The sequence below is a fragment of the Drosophila suzukii genome, chromosome 3 (assembly GCF_043229965.1).
Source record: "Drosophila suzukii chromosome 3, CBGP_Dsuzu_IsoJpt1.0, whole genome shotgun sequence".
Classification (NCBI taxonomy): Eukaryota; Metazoa; Arthropoda; class Insecta; order Diptera; family Drosophilidae; genus Drosophila; species Drosophila suzukii.
This window is the reverse complement of record NC_092082.1, coordinates 89,922,920-89,944,021: the sequence shown is the minus strand read 5'-3', so window position 1 is coordinate 89,944,021 and position 21,102 is coordinate 89,922,920. Positions and strand designations below refer to the sequence as shown.

At 39.9% G+C, this 21,102-nt stretch overlaps 4 protein-coding genes and 1 pseudogene across 4 annotated transcripts; all 5 read right to left on the bottom strand.

Annotated features, from left to right (window-relative positions):
• Positions 1-10,230: 10,230 nt before the first annotated feature.
• LOC136117035 (uncharacterized) lies at positions 10,231-10,588 on the bottom strand (annotated as a pseudogene).
• On the bottom strand, positions 10,231-11,198 carry LOC108018419 (uncharacterized). The gene is made up of 2 exons (XM_017085976.4): positions 10,652-11,198; positions 10,231-10,592 (listed from the first exon to the last, which is right to left on the bottom strand). The coding sequence occupies exon 1, from the start codon at positions 11,196-11,198 to the stop codon at positions 10,902-10,904; it is 297 nt and encodes a 98-aa protein (XP_016941465.4). The 3' UTR covers positions 10,231-10,592; positions 10,652-10,901.
• A 176-nt stretch (positions 11,199-11,374) lies between these two features.
• On the bottom strand, positions 11,375-11,702 carry LOC118876775 (uncharacterized). The gene has a single exon (XM_036819638.3). It carries the CDS (start codon positions 11,700-11,702, stop codon positions 11,514-11,516), a length of 189 nt encoding a protein of 62 aa, XP_036675533.2. The 3' UTR covers positions 11,375-11,513.
• Positions 11,375-12,842, bottom strand: LOC108018418 (uncharacterized). Its single transcript, XM_065865709.2, has 3 exons — positions 12,746-12,842; positions 11,794-12,241; positions 11,375-11,734 (listed from the first exon to the last, which is right to left on the bottom strand). The coding sequence occupies exon 2, from the start codon at positions 12,227-12,229 to the stop codon at positions 12,044-12,046; it is 186 nt and encodes a 61-aa protein (XP_065721781.2). The 5' UTR covers positions 12,230-12,241; positions 12,746-12,842; the 3' UTR covers positions 11,375-11,734; positions 11,794-12,043.
• A 7,185-nt stretch (positions 12,843-20,027) lies between these two features.
• Positions 20,028-20,788, bottom strand: LOC108018422 (uncharacterized). Its single transcript, XM_017085978.4, has 2 exons — positions 20,712-20,788; positions 20,028-20,642 (listed from the first exon to the last, which is right to left on the bottom strand). Exons 1-2 carry the CDS (start codon positions 20,757-20,759, stop codon positions 20,142-20,144), a joined length of 549 nt encoding a protein of 182 aa, XP_016941467.4. The 5' UTR covers positions 20,760-20,788; the 3' UTR covers positions 20,028-20,141.
• Positions 20,789-21,102: the final 314 nt, after the last annotated feature.

The following is a 21,102-nucleotide window of genomic DNA, read 5'->3' as shown; positions in this document are numbered from 1 at the left end:
GGCCGGTTGTGCTTGTGTGTAAATTGCCATTATGCTCATGTTTGCTTAATATGTGGCACACAACAACACCCACCGAGTTCCGCTCGATTCCCGGCCATATAGCTATGGCCATAGCCACATATACGTACTATAACGACGGCAGCACGCGACGCGTCAGGCCAATTAAAGCCAAATTATGGCAGCGCTTTTTTAATCACATGCATCGCTCTTCGCCGCTCAGTCACTCACAATCACAATCAGTTACCCACTTGCCTACCCGCCTATTCAATCACTCATTCATTCACGCAGTCATTCACTCAATCAGCGGTTTCAATTTGCCGCTGAAGATTTATGGGCGTGCCGAGCGCTAATGTGGCAGTGCAAATACAACCACTTGGAAAATTTTGATACATTTTAAAGGATAGAAGGACTTAATCTTTAAATTGTCTCAGATTAAATATATCTGTATAGTATCATTTTAAAATGATTTTTAGACACATACTAATTTTATCTGATGTCGAATAAGGTATGAGTATTTAATGCAAACAAAGATAGTTATGTTATGGGAAGTATTTGATAAAAACTAGGTAGTTATTGCATGGTAAGTTAGTTTTTCTTCTGTGTATAGAAATTATTAATCACAATTAAGCATCGATGGCTTTACAATTGTACTTCGCATAGATACTAATTTATAATTATATTATTAATAGTCATATTTATAATTTTTTAATGGCCTTTGATTTGTTATGGTATATCTACTGTGCACTTAAGTACAAAACTGCCATGATCGCGACTGCAAAATGTTGCTCATTGCCGGCGGCACGCGTTTGTAAGAAACTTCCACAGTCGCCAAAGATCAAAGCCAAATAGCCGACCAGCATCGAACCCGATTTGAGTTGGTCTTTAACGAGATTTCCACTTGCCAAGTGAACCGGCGGCTGTTGGCCATAAACGAGTATGCGAGAAGTGGGAGTGGGTTGGGTTCGGGCCTTTGGCCACCAGGCGGCAACCTGGCATAATTAGAAAAACCCAAGCCAGGCCAAACCGACGGGGCTGTGGCGCCAAAGTTTAATTCACAACTCCGGACGGAGCGGACACAAATCACTCAGCTGTCAAACGCTTGTTTTGATTAATTTGGTGTTTGGTGTTAATAACGCGAGCCGCACAAATCCTGTACCGTTCGGCAATTAATGTGGCCTGGTCTTTGCTGGCCTGCTGGCCAGGCCAAAAGCAAAGTCAAAGCCATACTTGGTCATCAAGCGTGAAAAACGAACGCTTTGCCCCACGGAGCTGCCACTGAGGATGCGACTTGTGTTAATTGAAAGTTTCGGCCCGGCCATATAAAGTGAGGAAGCCAAAAGTCTCCCTCTCGTACGACTTCGATTTCGATTTGGTTGTCTGCTGATAGCCAAAATGTGGCCAACTCAAACGGCCATAAATGGTGGCACACGCGTCCGTTTGGCAGATGGCAGGACGAATGGCAAGAATCGCAGGTGCACAAAGAGAAAAACTTGATATTCACAGGTTGGTGTACACGTTTAATTTTCAGCTTTGAGTAATGTAAACTTAATATTGAAAGATTCCATTTTTTGATTTGCTGATGAATGTTTAATAGAAAGTAAAAAATGCAATTTTCGGATATCCCTTTAAAAAGTAATTTCGAATTTAATCGAATTGCTTATCATTTTTCATCAATTTTTTATCAGTGTGATCGTGCTGGAGTTAGAGGTGGCCAGCTAAAAAGCAAAATATCCACAAAAGCGGGACAGTTTCGATTTTGGTTTCGCTTTCCATGTGCGCCACATCATCAGGCCAAAAGTAAGAGGTGTTTAAAATGCTAATTTGGGCAATGCCACCAACTGAATCACGTACAGTTGTCTCCATTTCTCACATGACTTAATGATGCCGGGTTTTGGATTGGCCAAAAGTTCAACTTCCCTAGCTAAATTGGCAAGGCGCTTGATTGGGCCTTAATTTCTGAAATTGATAGGCCTGCAGGGAACTCACAGTTCGTGGAAATACAATAAAGGTCAGGCATTTTCAGCGCAACTTAGGATTCCTTTAGGGGAAATCACTGAAATTTCTTTAAATCAAATTGTTAATTTGGAAGTCCTTGAATTTTCTCTTAACCTTGAAGTTAAGGCTAAAAAACAAAATAAATGTCTCTAAAAAATCAAGACAATGATGTTTTTAAGTCATATATTTCAAAAACCTTAAACAAATGACTATTATAATAAATGGGTATAGTCAGAAAATGCAACCATATTATTTAAAATAATATATATATATATATATAATAAAATACAGAATCATCTTGATATTCCAATAACACAGAGATAATGATGTTGTACATATCGCCAATAGTTGTAAAGGTTTCTAAATATTTTTCAAATTTTAAATGTCTTCTTGAGACGAAATAAAAATGTTTTTGGTATAAATTAACAATGGAAAAAATGGAGAAATTCCTTAAAAGTAAGGATCATTTTCCTTTCGCTGGCTTTACCATCTATCCAAGAGCTTTCACTGCCATCCTTACTATTAAGTCTGGGATCGACTTTAAAGTGACCCACTGGCTGCGTCGTATGCAAATGATTTCGGTTCAGTTCGGTTGGCTCCTCGACTCCACGGGATTGAGCTCCCTTCCTGCTGGGGGCTGTTGCCCATCAACGCGCTTGTTCAGCTGTCACCATATGCAGCTTCCTGGCCAGGACAGTAAAGGCCGAAACGCTACTGACGTCGCCGCCCCCGGGTACTGAATCGAAATTTGCTATGCCAAAATGTCAAAATGTCAATTCGAAAACGTTTAGCAGAGAAAAAAAACACGCGAATAAAGAGGGAAACGCAGCGGCGCTGCCAAATGTTGGCTAAGTAAACTTTTTGGCTATTGAATGGCCGGTCAGTTGGCCAGTTTTTTTGTATATATAGGTAGGTATATATATATATATACACGATATATATGGAGGCGTGTCGCTGGCAGTCGCTCAAGAGTTGGTCAGGTGTAGGCTCGTTTGTCTGTCACTCGTTACATTTGCTTACCTTTCCTTTATGCAAATGCGGGTGAATTTTCGTCTCCAACCGCTGATGGCATTGCATAAAGTTAAAGCTAGACTGTTAGTTGGTTGGGTTTTTTATTGAAAAGTCTTATTTCTTGGGGTTCTGTCAATGCCCCACAAGATGCCTCGCAACTTGTGTCGTCTGCTTGACAATCGTACGACATTTCTGACAAATACTGCCGACACAAAACTCCTTTTTTTTGATTTTCTTCTCTTTTTTTTTGGCTGACTGACATGCATAGGCAAAGCAAGTTGACAGGCCAACAGGCCAGAAATAAAAAAAATACTTATAAAAACTTAAACTTTTTGTTGCAAATTTTATGCAATTTTTCAGAGGTACTGTGTGTGCTCGGTTGTTGAAGGAAACAAAAATAAATTATACACCCAAGCTATTTCGACAAATTCAATGAGAAAAATCTGCAATTTAAATAATGTTAACTGGCATTTTGAAATGTATCCCAAACAGAAAACCATCTTGGACAGTTGTTGCATCACTTAGTTGGCCCCATGGAAAACAAAATAATATGGGTGTGTCCAGGTGAGGCTATTATAGCCACAATTCGATTTAATGTTAGTTAATAGAAGAGATTTAAATCGAACCACCAGGAAATAAATTATTTAATTTGGCCACCACACCAAACAGTTGCTTTCATCAGTTTTATTAGCATATTTTAATAAGAGAAAATTCCGGGAATCGAATCGTATGATATCAATCATGGAGTAGTAAATTAACTGATTTGAAATGTTCTATTTATTTTAAAGCCACATTTTCCTGTAAAAAAACATGCTTTCCGGCTAAGCGAACTACTCAATAAAATCCAAATAACCGCTGGCAAATTCACAGAAATTATCAAAATTAAAACATAAATAAAATACAAGGGAGCACGTACGCAAACGCTGGCAGATACCTGAATATATATATATTTTATATATACACTGGCACAGCAAATGAATTCAATTTCGAATGAAAAATGGCGGCAGTGATGAAGATGGCGACGTCGACGGCATCGCAAAATGCGTGCCTGCGTGAAAAGCGGGTGGAAAAATAAGAAAATAATGGGGGAGGCACAAACTTTATTAACATTTTTCGCATGCTGCACGTGCAGCATTTGTGGCAGGAACGTCGCGTCGCCTGGCGCCGCGTATTTCGCGCTCTTTAATGAAGTTTCATAAATTGTGAAAATCGAACGTTAATCAAATAAGGAGCGGAGAGCCATGTACAAAAGGTGGCGCCTTAAATGGCCGACAAACTGCAGACGTGGCCAAAAGAATCTGTCAATAAATCAATTAGTGTAATATAAATCAAGTGACAAACGGAAAGCGCGCAACCAAAAGGCCCGCTAGAGGGCGCTGTGGTGATGTTTCCATCTTCGGTAAAATGATATTTGTGGTCTTAATTAATTGCAACAAATTTTATGTCTGACATGTTGGCCGGGGGAGAGGAAGTTGTAGCAAACAGAGGGGGAAAAAACAGCAATAGAAAATATAGCATTAATAGTGGCCCAGAGCCACAATTAGCCAAATGACAAAGCCGACACGATTGCTCTGGCTCATAACTCATGACATTTTGCGGTTGCTGCCCGTCGCTGTGGTTTTTCAATTGTCAGTTGATGGCTACAATTACAATTGCCCTGCGTCCTGCACTCCTCATCCCCCCGAACCCTCCATCCACTTGATGGTAACAATATATTCGCTTCCTGGCAAACTTCCGGTATTTGCGAAGCGTTAGAGGGCGTACCATAGGGCGTATGCGCAATGCCCTGAAAACAACGTATTTTTTACCTTTTTGAGGGGAGAATACTTGACAGCTAAGGAAAAAGGAATTAATTTAATTTGCATACAAGGTAAATATAATTAGGTATTGTGTTACCGTTCTAAAAATGATTAAAGCTATTTATAAGAATAAGAATAAAAGGTATTTAAATTTTTTATAGGATCCTTGTTTAAGTTCCCACATAAAAATGCACACTTTATATATTCTACCTCGTAAGAAGTACTTTCCCTGGCTACCTAGTATTTTTTCCAGTGTACCAACATACTTCCTGGACTTGACTACTTTTCAAATTGTTTTTCAAGTCTCCTGCCGAATGCAGACCGAAAGCAAACTTCCTGGTCCGTGGCAAACAATTTTGACATTTGACTAATGCGGGACATTAGTTCTGCCAAAAATTTCTTAATTTAGCGTTAACACTGCTCCGAACATTTCCTCGAAGGTGAAATGAAAGGTGGGTGGAACGAGTCGGCTGGGATTGCATGGTGAATTTTCTTTTGGCCACAACCCCCTGCTTCAAAGTTTCCCGGAGCTTTATCTGCTCAAAATTTGTCACAGCAAATAAAAAGTTTTGCTTTTCGCCTTGGCGCTCGTTCTTTTAGTTTTTTATTTTTCGTATTTGTTTTTTAATCCGCCGAGCAGGGAATAAAGATAAAAACTTAAGCTAAAATAAGTTTCTATAAAAGTGTGCGAAAAAAATGGGGGAAAATGAAAAAAATGGTACAAAGCCAAAAAGCCAGCGATGAAGATATTTGAAGTGCAGCAAACTGCAGCAATAATAAAATAACAGAAAAGCAATTAAAAGCCAGCTGCTGGTGATTTGGCGGATTAGAGTCCAAGTTGACCAAGGGCAGAGGCGACATTGTCTCGCTGATAACCTTGAGAAGGGGTCGGAGGGCACTGGGATGATATATAAATTTTAACGCGACCAAGTGTCGCAGCTCAGTTGGACAATTAGTATTATGTAATTGCTCGGACATTGTATAAAAATGGAGGGTTTTGCTTGCGGCTTCGGAGGGGTTAAGGTGATAAAAATATTGGCTCAAAACTAAGTAAGATAATAATTTGTAACTGAAACAAAGAAATTCCAAGGGGGAGAACGAAGTGAATTTAACCAGGAAATTAAAGAATTCTTCTTATTATCTCCTAAAGAATACACCCACAAAAATCTCACGGTTTTAAAATCTCTTATACGGGTGTTTAAAAGTATGCTGTCATAATGTGTCGGATTACAGATTAAATGTTGCTGCATACTTTTAAACAATTTTTAGAAGTCACCTTTTTCAACTAGGGCATGCATTTCTAAACTTTTTGATTTCACATATAAAATTAAGTTTACAATTTTGTTTGTACTTATATCCAGCCTGTGTAAATGCAAGATGAAAGTCTATTTTATGGAGAGCATATGATTTTATATTCTTATCTTAAGTTTTAAAAGGCTTTATTCTGCACTCGACAGATGCTACCCAGAAAACCTCAACATTTAAGCCCGAACACTGTGCACCGCCGATTAAGCCGCTTTCATTGGCCAAGTTGTTGACAGCCAACTCGATATTTTCCGCTAACTCCGTTCAGGTGCAGCGTTTCAATATTCATCTGGCGAATATTTGCGTCGCGTAGTTGGCGAAATTTTACCGCTGCGCTTATTGGTCTTGTTGTTCTTGTTGGCTAACAAAACTTTTGGCCCACAAAACCGCACACTCGTACGTACACACACATATATTTAAGCCACATGCATAGACATCGCTTTTGCATTCATGGAGCATATGTTCCAACTCCCGATTTAGTTTTCGTTTTACGGTTTGAAGTTTCACATTAAAAGCATTTCTGGCAGATAAATAGAGCATGGGGGAGTGGGACAAAAACAGCCACGAAAGAGATAGAAGGAGAGATAGAGCGAGAGCGAAGATAACTCCCGACCTCCCTGGAACTCTGGGTCCCCTTGTCACTGATAAAGTTTTTGTTTTTGCCCTGCTGCTGGAATTATATTATAATTTCAACTATGAGTACTACTCATGCAAATAACTCAAATTAAAGTTTTTATGCCTATGGGGCACACACACACACACAGGGTCGCAAGGACAGACCGGAAACCGCCATCTTGTTTTTAGTTTTTGGATAAAAGTTGCCAGCACGCACAAGACTAGCAGACAAACAGGGCCAAAAGGGTTACAGAAATACTTGGTTGTAACTGGGAAGTGCACTGTGTAACAAAATAAGGGATCAGAAAAAAATTGCGCAAAAATAATTCCCGTTAAATACATTGATTTATTGTTCTGATAAGCTATGGTTATACAGTAAATTTAATTAGACAGATGTTCACACTATTTTGTTTGACTTATCACCTTATATATTGTAATATCTGTTGTCAAAAACATTTTATCAATAACAAAAGTATGGATTAAAGCTAATTTTCCAATTCACAGCACATTTTTTGTTCATCACACACATTGTTTTGCAAACGAATTAAGCCGTGTAAACAGCGATTTAGCAAACATTTTGATAAGCAAACATATTTAATAACTGATTAAAAGTACTAGTAAACAAGGCAATGGCAATAGCATGGCGATTTAGGCAATTTAACGGATTATTAAATTTGAAAACTGACAAGCTTCAAATGCTGTGCATGTTGGCAACTAATTAGCATAGTGTGGCAGTAATTACAGTAGTCTGCGTCGCATCCATTATCACTTCATATGCCGAACAATTACGACGGGTTGACGTCGTAAAAAGCCTGTAAAAGTGCATTTAAACTATTTCGAAAGTAGCCCCCGTTCTCGGGCCGCCTTTGGTGAGCCTCGTCAGCACTTCTTTTTGGCCAGCAGCATCAATAACGGGAAAGTTTTAGCCAGAAACCGGGGAACACCACCGACGACCACAACAGCAACACACCCGTCGGGCAGGACGAGCTCAAAAATTATGGCCACACTTTCGTTTTTACCAATGGACGGCTGGCAGGACGGTGGACAATGCCCCAGTGAGATAAGAAAAGTGTGGAAGAAGAGTGCACTGAGAGAAAATACGTTACTTTCGGATTCCAGATCCATTTATGGACAGTTACAACTGTATATGAAAGCTATTTTATTTATAAGTTTGATTATTATATTTTAATCTATAGATTTCTACATGTATTAGTTTGATTATAACCTTAATTGTTTTGATATGAGAGATATATTTTTAAAAACAATTTTTTTTCCCCTTTAAAAAAACATTTTGTAAATCAAATTTACTCTGTCTATCTTGGTTGGTTTGTGATAGAGTTTTATAAATAAAAATTTGACCAGTATTTTTTGGGATTGTAATAGATCCACATACCATCATTTTTCATGCCGCGATTTGATTTGAATTGTTTAGATATTACCTCCGTTTATTTTTAATTTTTTCCCAGTGCATTCGTGCTGCAGTATTCTTGAAATGCAGCCAAGCCGCAACTATGTGGCCGCCCATAAAGTTGAGCCGTCACCAGAGGAAAGTCCCCCTTGCTGGGCTGCGAAAGTTTTTTAGGGCCAGCTTGTGTTTATAAGATGGCCAAGTAGCGGCGTTCGGCTATCAGTTGGCCAGAACTTTACTGCTTACGTTCATCATATTTGCGCGAGAGTTTGCCGAGGCAACTTTTTCCGGGCAGCCCAGAAGAGCAGAAGACCAGAGATACCAGTTACCAGTTACCAGATACTGTATGCTATATGGCGAATGTAAAAGCAGCGATTGCTGTCAGCTGCAAGTGCTCCGGGCGGCAGGCACTTGAGACTTCTTTTGAAAATTGTCCAACAAGAAAACCGAAGCCCAGCTACAAAACCCAACCTGCACCTCAAGCCCAAACTCCGGGCCATCGGCCCAGAGGACACTGCAACAACTGACTGATAAATGTCGCTGCCAAGGCTGCAAATACGACTGAGGACATTTCCTTATTTCCTGCCGCCGTCCGCTGTCCGGCTGGCCGACTTTTGCTACAGGAAACTTTTAGACCAAAAGGAAACCCAGAGCAGCGGAAGGCATTCTGGGGAGAGCCCTTTTTTATGCAAGTCATAGAAATTTACAAGCCCCAGTGACAAGGACGTTTAGTTTATGGACGCGCAGCGGCTTCAGTGCTGACAGTTTGGTTATGGCTTTTAAGGGATTTATTTTGGCATTTTAACTTCCTTTGTTTAGCTATTTTATTTTTTTAGTTTTTATAGATAAAGGTGCAACTCTTAAAACCTTATTATAACATTTTCCCTATCGAATCATAAACCGTAAAGATTGGTTATATTTTATTGCTCCAATTTGTACCAACTTGAATGATTTTCAACTTGAAGCTATTTTATTATATATAAATTATTACTTTTTTTGTATTTTTTTAATGTTAATATATTCTGATATAGTTAGACAATAATGCGTTGTTATATGTGTGATATGAAAAATACTTGGTAATATATAATATTGATAGTACATGTTTGGCTATTTTATTTTGATAATATCCTGATTGAACTAGACTCTTTTGTCATGTTTCCATAATTTCCGGCGTTTTTCCTGCATAGGAAAAAACCTTCAGGCCTTGGCACTGCCATCACTGTTCGGGCGTGGGACATTTTGCTGTTGAAAACTTTGTTACATTGGCATATGCAATTGGGTTTGCTGCACATCCTGTCGACAGCTTGGACTTGCCAAAGTTTTTGCCACTGTTAAATGTTTTCTACGTTTTTATGTCTTCGCCAACGTTTTTTGGCCAGAGTTAAGAGGGGGGTTCAAAGTTTTTAATGAATTTTATAGCAGGCGGTGTTGGGCGATTGTGAGACGATTCAATCCGAAGGCGAGTCTTACGAAACGCTGTAGATGAGGTGTGGGTCCGGCGATAAGGGGGGGCCAAAGGTGAGGACAGGCAACGGGCCAATCAAGCTAATCGCAGGCGGGCTGAGATAGACAGACAGACACATATACACAGTACATATAGTGCGACGATCCGACTGACAGACAGACCGCTTTGACTTTGATGGGCTGTCGCTGGTGTTGGCCTGGGCATTAAATGCAGCACATTAAAGCCGCAGGAGCCATCGCCGCTGACGGCTGACAAGCGTTGAGTCAATTACATGGTAATAAACTAATGGGCAACGTGCCCGCCTGGCGACGACGTCACTCACCATCATCGTCATCACCATCGCCACCACCAACCATCCTCATCACCACCAGCCTCATCAGTTCTGGTCCTCACTCGGGCCCGTTTAGCCCCAACACTTGTTGATCTTCCCATGGCCAGCACATAAGGCCAACTATAATTGGCCCAAAGCGGGGCTGATTCGCAAATGGCACTCGCCTAAAGGCGAAAGTTGAAACCTGAGATGTTAATTGGCGGATGATTCGGCAGTGATTTAATTTGTTTAGTATTTATGTGAACCTCTTTTACGAAAATAACAAAATAACTATATTTAATTATTTTTCAGATCATTGATATTTAGTTTTAGTATTTTTGCACTATTTTATTTTATTTACTTTTTCCATGTTTACACACACTTTTCTAAGAAAAAGAATTTTCTAGACTGCAGATAGATCAATTTAAATTTCCTGCATCTTCATTTTAACATGGAAATTAGATCCTTAGTTGAGATCCTTAGGAGTGCCCACACTTGTTGATGTTGAGGCTGTAGGTGGATCCGGTGGGACAGGATCCGTGGATGGGACGCTCAATAGTGCATTTGTTGCTTTCGGTCGGTGGTGAAGATGGCAGGCTTCTGCCATCAAAGACAGGACCAAAAGCAAAAGCCAAGTGCATTTCAGCAGCATATTTGAAGATTGTATGGTACCCTTTTCGCTTTCTGCACACAAAATAAAACCACTTAGTTTGGAAATGGAAAACTGGGCAAACTCAACTCACCTCTGTAAAATACAAAATGCAACTATTTCAACGGATGCAACTGAAATGCAACTTATATAGCAACATATATGTTAAGTTGATGATTCCATCGATTCGACCTTAGTCTAGTTCCACTGATCTGAACTGGCGAAAGGCAGCCCACAATGATAACACCTCGCTGATAAGCAGCTAAGCAAAACAGTTTTGATTTAAAATTGTTTTAAATGTGTTCAACGGCTGATTAGTTTTTATTTAATATTTATTTATTCATTTAGTGCTTGTAGACACACAGGTTGACATTGGCACTGTATTGGGATCCAGGGGGGCACTCTCCTCGAATGGTGCGCTTGGCGGTGCACTTGTTACCACTCTTCTCGAAGGGAGCTGGGCAGTTCTGGGCCAAAACAGTCATGGCAAAGAGGGCCAGGACGAAGATGGTGAGCCACGAGAAGTTCATGTTGCTTGGAGGCTGCAAGGTAATATACAAACCATCCTCATCACCACCAGCCTCATCAGTTCTGGTCCTCATTCGGGCCCGTTTAGCCCCAACACTTGTTGATTTTCCCATGGCCAGCACATAAGGCCAACTATAATTGGCCCAAAGCGGGACTGATTCGCAAATGGCACTCGCCTAAAGGCGAAAGTTGAAACCTGAGATGTTAATTGTCGGATGATTCGGCAGTGATTTGATTTTTTTGTATTTATGGGAACCTTATTTACGGAAGTAAAATTATTTCAAAACAATTTTTAATATCATTGATATTTAATCTTAGCATTTTTCCAATATTTTATAAGAAATAGAATTTTCTAAGCTGCAGATAGATAAATTTAAATTTCCTGCACCTTCATTTTAACATGGAAATTAGATCCTTAGTTGAGATCCTTAGGAGTGAACACACTTGTTGATGTTGAGGCTGTAGGTGGATCCGGTGGGACAGGATCCGTGGACGGGACGCTCAATCGTGCATTTGTTGCTCTCGGATTTATAACCCACAGGACATCCGCTGCTGGCAAAGGCTCCTGCCATCAAAGACAGGACCAACAGCAAAAGCCAAGTACATTTCAGCAGCATATTTGAAGATTGTATAGTATCCTTTTCGCTTTCTGCACTCAAAATAAAACCACTTAGCTTGGAAATGGAAAACTGGGCAGCCTTAACTCACCTCTGTAAAATGCAAAATGCAACTATTTTAACGCATCCAACTGAAATGCATCTTATATAGCAACATATATGTTAAGTTGATGATTCCATCGATTCGACCTTAGTCTAGTTCCACTGATCTGAACTGGCAAAAGGCGGCTCACAATGATAACTCCTCGCTGATAAGCAGCTAAGCAAAACAGATTTGTTTTCAAATTGTTTTAAATGTATTCAACGGCTGATTAGGTTTTACTTTATATTTATTTATTCATTTAGTGTTTGTAGACACACAGGTTGACATTGGCACTGTATTGGGATCCAGGGGGGCAATCTCCACGAATGGTGCGCTTGGCGGTGCACTTGTTACCACTCTTCTCAAAGGGAGCTGGGCAGTTCTTGGCCGAAACAGTCATGGCGAAGAGGGCCAGGATGAAGATGGTGAGCCACGAGAAGTTCATGTTGCTTCGAGGCTGCAAGGTAATATACAAATCTTGTAATATACTCAAAAGTTATTTAACTTAGTATTTTCCCGTCGGTGACATTTTTCCATTTAATTTATAGTGAGTAATGTTATTTCATGGGAACAGATAATCGAACTGTGATTAGCTTTGTTTTGATTTACATTTATTGAATCGAATTTGTGTTTACATATGTAAGGAATAAAAAAAGAGATTTTCTTCTCGACCTACTTTAATATTTTTTAAAGTATATACAACAATTTAAGTTGGTAATGTGTATGAAATGTATTGTGAACTGATTGAACATTTTGGAAATCAAACTTAATTGCGTCAAAAATGTCTATCTTCTAATTTAATCACAGTAGTCACCAATTTTTAAATTATACAAATATTAAAAGTGAATGCAAATCATCAAAGTTCTCTCAAAAAACAGTTTTCAATACGAAAAATTTTAAAAATTCAACAAATTTAATTTGAAAACATTATAACTTTAGCTGGCCACTTTAAAACACTTACTTTCTTGTCTTTACTTTTTAGATAATCAAACTGAACATTTCGGCAGCCGGCAGCTGCTTTTATAGCCGCCGGAAAATAAAATTTGGGTTCCTCTGTCAATCGGGTGCCTCTGTCGACTTTATCGCGCACATGACGAACCTTTGACACAATTAGTGGCGTTTAAGCCGGCGCCGATAAGGAGCAGCGAAGGCTTGACACATGTGGCCCGCTGGATGCCTATCTTCATCAGCCGAAGGAAGCGGGCAACAATTCACGGGAGAGCCCCCATACCATACCATCCCATCCCATCCCATCCCATCCATACCTTACCATACCATCTCATCGCAGCGAAACAAAGGACATTTGCGTGGGGTCGACTGGGCCCAGAAGTAGGCGTGAAAAAGCTGCGATGGCGAGATGGAACTGTCGAATGGCAACAGAAAAATTCCGCATGAAGCAACTGACATCAAATTGTCGAGGGAACAGGTGAGGCAGCATTGTCCAGGTCCAACAATGGACCCGAGGATTGGGAATGGGATGGTGATGGGGCTCGGGATCGGGATCGGGGGCGCCTGTCAGTTGCAGGAGCACAATGGCCAGGACGGCAGCTCTCCAGCGCTTTTGTGCGTTCAGCATATGTCATTCATATACAATTACGGTCGCAATTTTCGATAGTTGGTCACAAGATGCGAAATGTGGGTGCAAAAAAGTGCAGTGCAAGAAAAAAGCTTTCAGAAATTCGAGTGCTTCGTGACAGCAAGACATTGGAAACTTTTTAAAGTCCAGAACTTTTGACAAGCTTTATATGGATAAAGTACCTTTTCTCTCAGATTCTATTATTATCTTACAATAAGAATGATATTATAACTTGTAACTCTTTTAAAAGACTAGAAATTTCTTTGTAAAAAATCATGTTCCTATAATAAGAATGATATTATGATATGATATGATATGCCTTCCAAAATATAGTTGCGCTCATCAATTATGGTAATAAGTGTACTTATAGTTGTTTTAAAGGAAGTAAAACTGATAATCAGTTCCTAAATGATAGTGGCAAACATTTATAAATAAACTATGGGGCTTTCCAAAATTTCTATTTGTGCGTAAACATGTATGTCAAACCATTCAAGCCTGTACCAGCTGATACCTGAATATTAAATCAGTGGTTTTGTTTACTCTATCCACAACAGTTGTTCAACGCCAAGCTGAGATTATCAGCTCTTGAAATACTGAAATATAGAAATACGCAATCTGGGTATTTCCCAAATCCTGAATAAATCAAATGCTAACGAGCCATAAAGTTTCAGTGTCAGGCGAGGCAAGAGTTCAGTATTTGTACTATACGTTATAGTTTGCATTTGATGGACGACAAACTGTTTTCGAAGGCGGCCACTCCAGTTCAGGCGAAAAGGAAAAGAATCGAACGTGGAGCCCGTATAGTGCGTCATAATTCACTCAGCACTCGGGTCTGTTCGATATATGTACTATATATGGTTGCGTGTCGAAGGCGACTTCTTCACTTGGCCAAGTTGGGGTTTTCGGGCTTAAGGTGGTTGCTTTTGACCAGTTGGTCATGCCTTTGGCTTTGAATTATTGATGGGCGTATTAAGAAGATTAATGTGATGAGCTATGGGGCACGGAGAGTTTTGTCGTTGGCTGTTGTCGTTGGTCATGTTAATGTCTTCATTGTCGGCTTCAAGCTTTACCTTTACCGTTAGCCACCACCACCCCCCACCCCCTGGGGGTGTATTGATGTGCTGGTTGTGTGTGTGTGGGCGAATCACTTCGATTGAGCAGCACAGCAAAAGAGCAATAACGTTCATCACTCGAACCCAAGTTCCCGGGAAATTCCCTCCTTTGGGGCCCGAGGTCGATTGGTCATTTTGTTATACCTCTCAATTCGGTGAGCTGCTTTTTTGGTTGCATTGCGCGTCTATAAGCCATTTTTCTTCCTACCTCACATAAGTTTTAAGCTGTGTGTAATTTATTTTTATAGCCATGTTGCCGACGTAAAGATTGCAAATATGTAGTTGACCAAGCCTCGGTTACGGTTGGAGCGCTAAAGGAATCACTATATAAGGGTGTCAAGATTTCTCCAATTTGGGGGTACAATGCGTACAACATGTACTAAAGTATGGGCTTACAGGCTGAGAAGCTTTTTCAAATTTGCTGCTTAAAATAGAGTTCAGAAAATCTAATAAATATAGAAATTAAAGTGGAATATGAACCTGAAAGTTATTACATAAGGCCTATCTTGGCAATAATAAATGCAGACAGTTTTTAATGGCCCTGCTAAACTGCGCCGCATTTCTAATTATTGCAGTCACGGAAGGATGAGTTCTGGTTTTTAGCTCTTAACCCACTGCTTATGCCCAGTTGGTGGAAGTCCGGTGGAAACGGCAACCTCAGACATTGACTTTGGTAAAATTGTGGCACGCCAAGCACATTTTGAAGCTCATCAGTAATACAGTTACACAACGGGCCGCCGGGGGAAAAGGCGGTAAGTGGAGGACTCCGCTGGGGCAGAGTCAAAGCCAAAACCGAAACCAATGTTGATTTTATTGCTTGCCGCAATGTTTTTAACTTTAGCAGGAGCAACGCCGCCGCCGCCTCTGTTGCCACTGGAATTACACAAAGAGAAAAAATACCACAGAAAGTTAATTAAAATTTTTCCATCAATAGAGTCCTTAGCATCGAAATGGTTTCTTTTAAATTTGTGAAATTACTCCAGTTTAAAAATATTTAAAATTCTGATTTAAAAGATAAAGATTTTATATTACAAGAATATTTTACTGAAATACAAAGTCCAGACTTTAATTTCCTCACTAATTTGTTTTTCGTTTCCATCAAACTTGGCAATTGCGTTTAGAGTTTTTAGCCGAGCAAGAACTATCAAAGTCATGATCTTAAGCTCGAAGTCAACATCAAAGCAGCATAATGTCCCAGGGAACTTTCAGTGATTTTTTCGCCGTGTTTCGAGAAGTTCCCCAGGGTGTAGGCAACTGTCGCGTTGCATGTTGCCTTGTTGCTGCTATTACTGCAGCACAGCTCCGCACAGCATTTAACCACTCAGGCAGCAGGGCAACAAGGCGGCCAGGCCAAAACAGCCAACGGCCAACAGCCAACATCCAGCGGCCAACAGGCAGCAGCCAAACTGCCAGACAGCCGGGCCAAAAGCTGGGCCATGCGATGGCAAAACGTGCTGAGTTTTCGTAATTAGTGCACAAGAGTGCAGCCCGATGGCCACGTGCAGGGATTTCCAGGGGTGTTCCGGGCTCCAAGGGGGTTTTCGGGGGATCTGAGGACCCAAAACACTCTCCAGCCGCCGGAGCACGTTTGTGTGGGACCGGTGGAGCTGCCTTTTCGGCCTTTTAGAGTGTGACATGGCAGTGGCAGTGCCTGCGTCATCTATCGCCTCCTTCTGCGATGAGGAGTGTGTGTTCCTGTTTCTTTGCAGTTGGCTTAAATAAGTTGTTAGTCGATGGCCGCGTTGCCTTTGCGCGTTTGACACACAAGTTGTCGCCTTTAAGCCACTGCCGTCGAATATTGAATTCCCAATGAGATTTTCGTGGTCCTGGTGCCCCAAGAATAAAGGGATAAAGGAATATGAAAAGAATACAAAGACCCGAAAGTTAGGGTTGAAATTGGCCCTCAGAATTTAAAATAGCATTGTTTATTCATGAAGATAATCCTTAGATGAAATGATGTTTTTAATAAATAAACTGATGTATTAAATAGCTTAAAATTAATGCTTAGACCTACTTTTAGTTTAATCTACTGATAAGAAAATGGGTAAAAAATTTGAAAAGAATATATAACTCCCAAGCAAGTAACAATGACCACAATGAAAGCCACCCCAAACCCATTTAGTTCTTTATGTTCTGTTTTTTAAGCAATCAATAGATACGAATAAAATCAGTGGCATAGTTTTAAAACTTTCTAACATCGCTCTTTATGTCTGCCAGAATTTTTTGTGGACCATTCGCTAACGACATTGGCAGGCAGCAAACAGTTTTCAGCTGCCATGGCCTTAATTTTACTGATTATGGCAGCAACCAGGCAAACTTTTGGCCATTAAAAAAGATTCGTTTTAATGAGTTTGGCAGACAAGGCAACAAGGTCCCCAGCCCAAAGCCCAGAGCCCACAGCCTCCCATCGCCCCATTCGCACCCATTCTCCATCGAGGTTCCCTTTATCGGGGCGAAAAACTGTCGCTGTTTATCTTTTGCCGGCTGGCAGTCAAAATGCAGCCAAGGTCTGCCGAACTGGACCTCAGATGCATGTGCAGATATATGTAAATAAATATGCATGGGCACTCGAAATAAAAATCACTATGGAATTCAGAAAATACCTTTCTTAAGATGTTAATAAATTGTGTTGAGGTGCTCCACAAAAAACTCACCCATTGTCGAAGATGAAAAATTGTGTTCCAGCAACTAATACAATTTTTCAAATACTCTGCTTTTAAGAAAACTATTTCTTAAACTACAAATTAACATATTCCCAAAGCGAAAGAAAATATTTTTAAGAGAAATATATATTTAATTTAAAATTTGTGAAGAACTAAATATAAATATTTTAAATATTAATATATAATAACTTCCGTATGTGCTAGATACTTTCCATTAAAGAAATCTCTGAATTTGGCTGCTTTTTGTTTACTTATTTAAAGAGTATTTTATTATCTGTATATTTATTATAGATGTTATTTTTAAAATTAAAATGCCTTATATTCCTAGACGGTTTGAATTTATTCTCAGAATTTTATTCAACATTTATTTTCCAAGTGCATGAGAAATCTGCATTTTAGTGCAATTAACATTTGGGATTTCATCCCAATGGGCTGGCATGGGGCGCATCGGTACCGAGCATTGTCCATTCCATAAATCAGCATAAATTGAGTGCGCAAATAAAGTAATTGTCCTTTTGGCCGTTTAAGGCTGGTAATTTCTGGGCCAACACCCGGAGACAAGTAAGACTTTTACCTGACCGAATTCGAGAGGAGTAATTTAAGTTGAGGGCGCTATAAAATCACTTGTTCTGCTAATTGAAAGCCCGGCACAATTAAAGTCGTCGCCAGGATGAGATGGGGTTTCCCTGCGTAAAAAACTTTCTCGTTCGCCGGACTTTTTCTGCCTGATTGACAGCTGTCATGGCGATAACCGCAGTGGGACTTGTTTCTGGTCTCCTTTTTTCCTTTTTGCCCGATTGGTTGGGTTTTTTCCTGCAAACTGCATAAAATGCAGATGCACAGCTCATTTTCTCACTGGCAAAACTCTAGCCATGGGTTGTGGGATCTTGTGTAATTTCAATATTTCACAATAAATCCGAACGCCGCCAACGCGCCGGACTTTCTCCATCTCCAAGTTGGCCAAGTCGCATAACGGTTGACAATTTGCAATGCGCCTGCGCCGCCTGTCACTCCAGATTTTGGGATCGAAGTCGAAGTCTCGGGATCGTCCCATGAAAAATGCATAAGTGACAAAAAGCAGAATAAAAAACCAAATCAGGAACCAACAATGGAACTCAAAATGCCGCAGAAAAAGATACTGCTGACCGATTTGACCGTATATGGACTTGTTTACTCCTTATGTTTATTAGTCCAAGTCCAGTGCAGTGCAGTTTCAGTTCGGTTTCAGTTCGAACGCCTACTGACCGAGTGACTGCCTTCCCAGCACCTCTCCTTTCCATCTTTCCATCTTTAGCTGGGAAAAAAGCCACTATGGAGCAGGTTATTGGCCATCGTCTGGGGCTTTTCAAGTGAAATTAAGTCATTTTTCAATGCATTGTATAAGAGAGCGTGTGGCAAAAGAGTGGGAGTCTTGGGGAAAATGTAAAAATGAGGGGAACAGCTTTTTATATGGTTCTTTTTTTTTTAATTTTATAAGATTATAAACAACATTTTTTAAAACCATATTAAATATTATATTTGACATCTTAAATAAGCCTTAACATAATTTCAGTTTAATTCTTAGTTATTTAAGATATTAAGTCTTATGCTTATTGAAAGGACATGATGGATAAAAATAGTACTCTATAGAATTACCTTACTTTTATTAAAGTACATATCTCTCAGTTCTGTGTTAAAAACTTAAATCCGAATTTTCCAGACCTCCCCTGCTAGCCACGTTTAATCGACGTGAAATCCATCATCAATTTGGCCTGAGTTCTCCTTCAATAATTTCTCACAATCTCCACCTTCACCACTGGGTGGACATTTCAAAGGAAAACCAACCAGCCACTTTCCACACCACATTGTGAACCCAATTTAACCCCACACCACCGATGTCCCCCGGCTTTATAGGGCCACTTTGGGCCATTTGTGGTTGCCTTGGCCAGTTTGCAAGATAGTTGGACTGAGGTTTTCCCCGGGACAAAGGCGGTACCCGCAAATATTTGTAAGATGGAAATGTTGTCATGCCAGAAACACTTAGTTTGGGGGTCGTTCTTATCGGGGTGGTAATTTAAGAGCAGGATAATGACATAATCGGGAGGTATTGCCATTTAAGTAAGTACGAAACTCACCTGGCGGCCATTTCAATTGACACAGATTTATGTGGGCCATAAAATCGATAATTACCAACAATCATGTGAAATCGCTAATTTCTACGTCGGAGCAATTAATTGAAATGAAAAAGGCCTCAGGGCTTTCTTGGAAGGGGAAAATGGGGAAAAATATAGACCGGGAATGGGGATTATGTCTGTTTCAGGCATTTTCTTTGACTTTGACTTGGAATCCCCCTCGTTCCGAGTTAATTAATGCGTGCAATTTAATAAAAGCATAAACGATATATTTAACCGCCATCGCCGACGGTCCCACACAACCGAACAGGCAATAAAATTAATCAAATAATTACGCAGAGCCTCCGGCCAGAACGCCCAGGAACATTTGACTTATCAGCGTTCCATAAACGAGACATTAAAACTGGTCAAGAAAAGTCGGAACAAGAAAGCCACTGGGTAAATATATATATATATATGGGAGTATTTTCTTCGTCGTGTTCTGTTTTCACTTGAGCGCAGCGAGGCATTTATCATTTTTAATCGAATGCGGAAACAATGGAGCGCGTCTAAGTGGAGCATTTGATGTGGGCGATGGTGGGCGCCTGTTTTCTTGGCAGCAGAAACCAGCCGAAGGCGAAGCGAAAAGGCCAACGAACAGCAGTAAGTGCTCAAAACAAATCTATAATAATTTCTTTTAATTGTTGCTCTTCCACTGCAGAAGCTTATGGCCAGATTGATCGAGTTGATGGCAGCTTAATGAGCTTATTGTACGGAGTAGAGTTATTTAGACAAGGGAGGATGTAAGTAAAAGATTTGTAGAAAATGGGAAGGATTTATTAAGCCTTATAAAAAAATGGTATTGATATAACTTTGAATTTTAAAGTAAATTAACAAAAATCTTTTCTTTCCTTAGTCAGAATTTAAGAACGCGGTCATCAATAGAGGAGGTTATATTATAGGTGCCGGATAGTACTCCATTTTTAAAAATTGACGCAACATGCCTGATATTTCCGCGGGCCAATATTGGCGGCCAATTATCCGTACTGATGGCAATGTTTTTCAGAAAGTGCGTTCCTTTCGGAAACACGCAGTCAGTCTTGTTGATGAAAAGATCAGTGTTCTCTTTTTTAATACTATCCGTAAAGTAGTATCCATAGTCATTGAAGAAAGTGCAAACTCCCATAGCTGGCATAGAAAAGGGCATGAGCTTAAAGTTGCCGTCGCGAGCAGGATCGTGGTAGATCTCTGTGGAGAATACACAGTTTTCATCGTTAAGATCCTCGAGAATTGTGAAAGTTCCATTCACTAAATGTTCGCGGCCAATGAGTCGGATATTTTTAAAGTCATAAGGCCATGAGTTTTCTGCCCAGGTAAGGGATAGCAAGGTCACTTCATAGGACTTTGGTGTCAGAAACTAAAAAAATGTTTATTCACCGATGGACTACTAAAATATTTATAATATTTTATAACAAGGATATATTACCAGCGCTTCGGGGATGACCACGAGACAAACGAACAGAACGAACAACATAACAACAGAACGATTCAGCTACTGACACCAGGGCTAAGTTCGCTTAATCTATATATAGGCCAGCTTTCGCTTATCCCTCGAATTCAGAATGATCTTGCCATGCCTAAACCTTTTTATAATTAGAGCTTACTTAATACAGAAACGTTACACGCCATCCATACTTTTAAGTGGAATGTTAACACGTCAATTATATAATATGGGGAATGGGCTATTATATTTATACAAACTATGTTGAAGCTGTAACAAAAATGATATAATACTATTTTTAATTGTATTAATATTATTGTATATTGAATATATTCAATCAGATCATTCCCAGTTCGACTTGAAGTGCAGCGCGTAG

Coding starts and splice junctions, on each gene's coding strand:
- LOC108018419 (XM_017085976.4), bottom strand. CDS start 11,198: ATGGGAAAATCAACAAGTGTTGGGGCTAAACGGGCCCGAATGAGGACC.
- LOC118876775 (XM_036819638.3), bottom strand. CDS start 11,702: ATGCTGCTGAAATGTACTTGGCTTTTGCTGTTGGTCCTGTCTTTGATG.
- LOC108018418 (XM_065865709.2), bottom strand. CDS start 12,229: ATGAACTTCTCGTGGCTCACCATCTTCATCCTGGCCCTCTTCGCCATG.
- LOC108018422 (XM_017085978.4), bottom strand. CDS start 20,759: ATGTTGTTCGTTCTGTTCGTTTGTCTCGTGGTCATCCCCGAAGCGCTG. Junction 20,643..20,711: donor TGGTCATCCCCGAAGCGCTG/GTAATATATCCT, acceptor ACATTTTTTTAG/TTTCTGACACCAAAGTCCTA.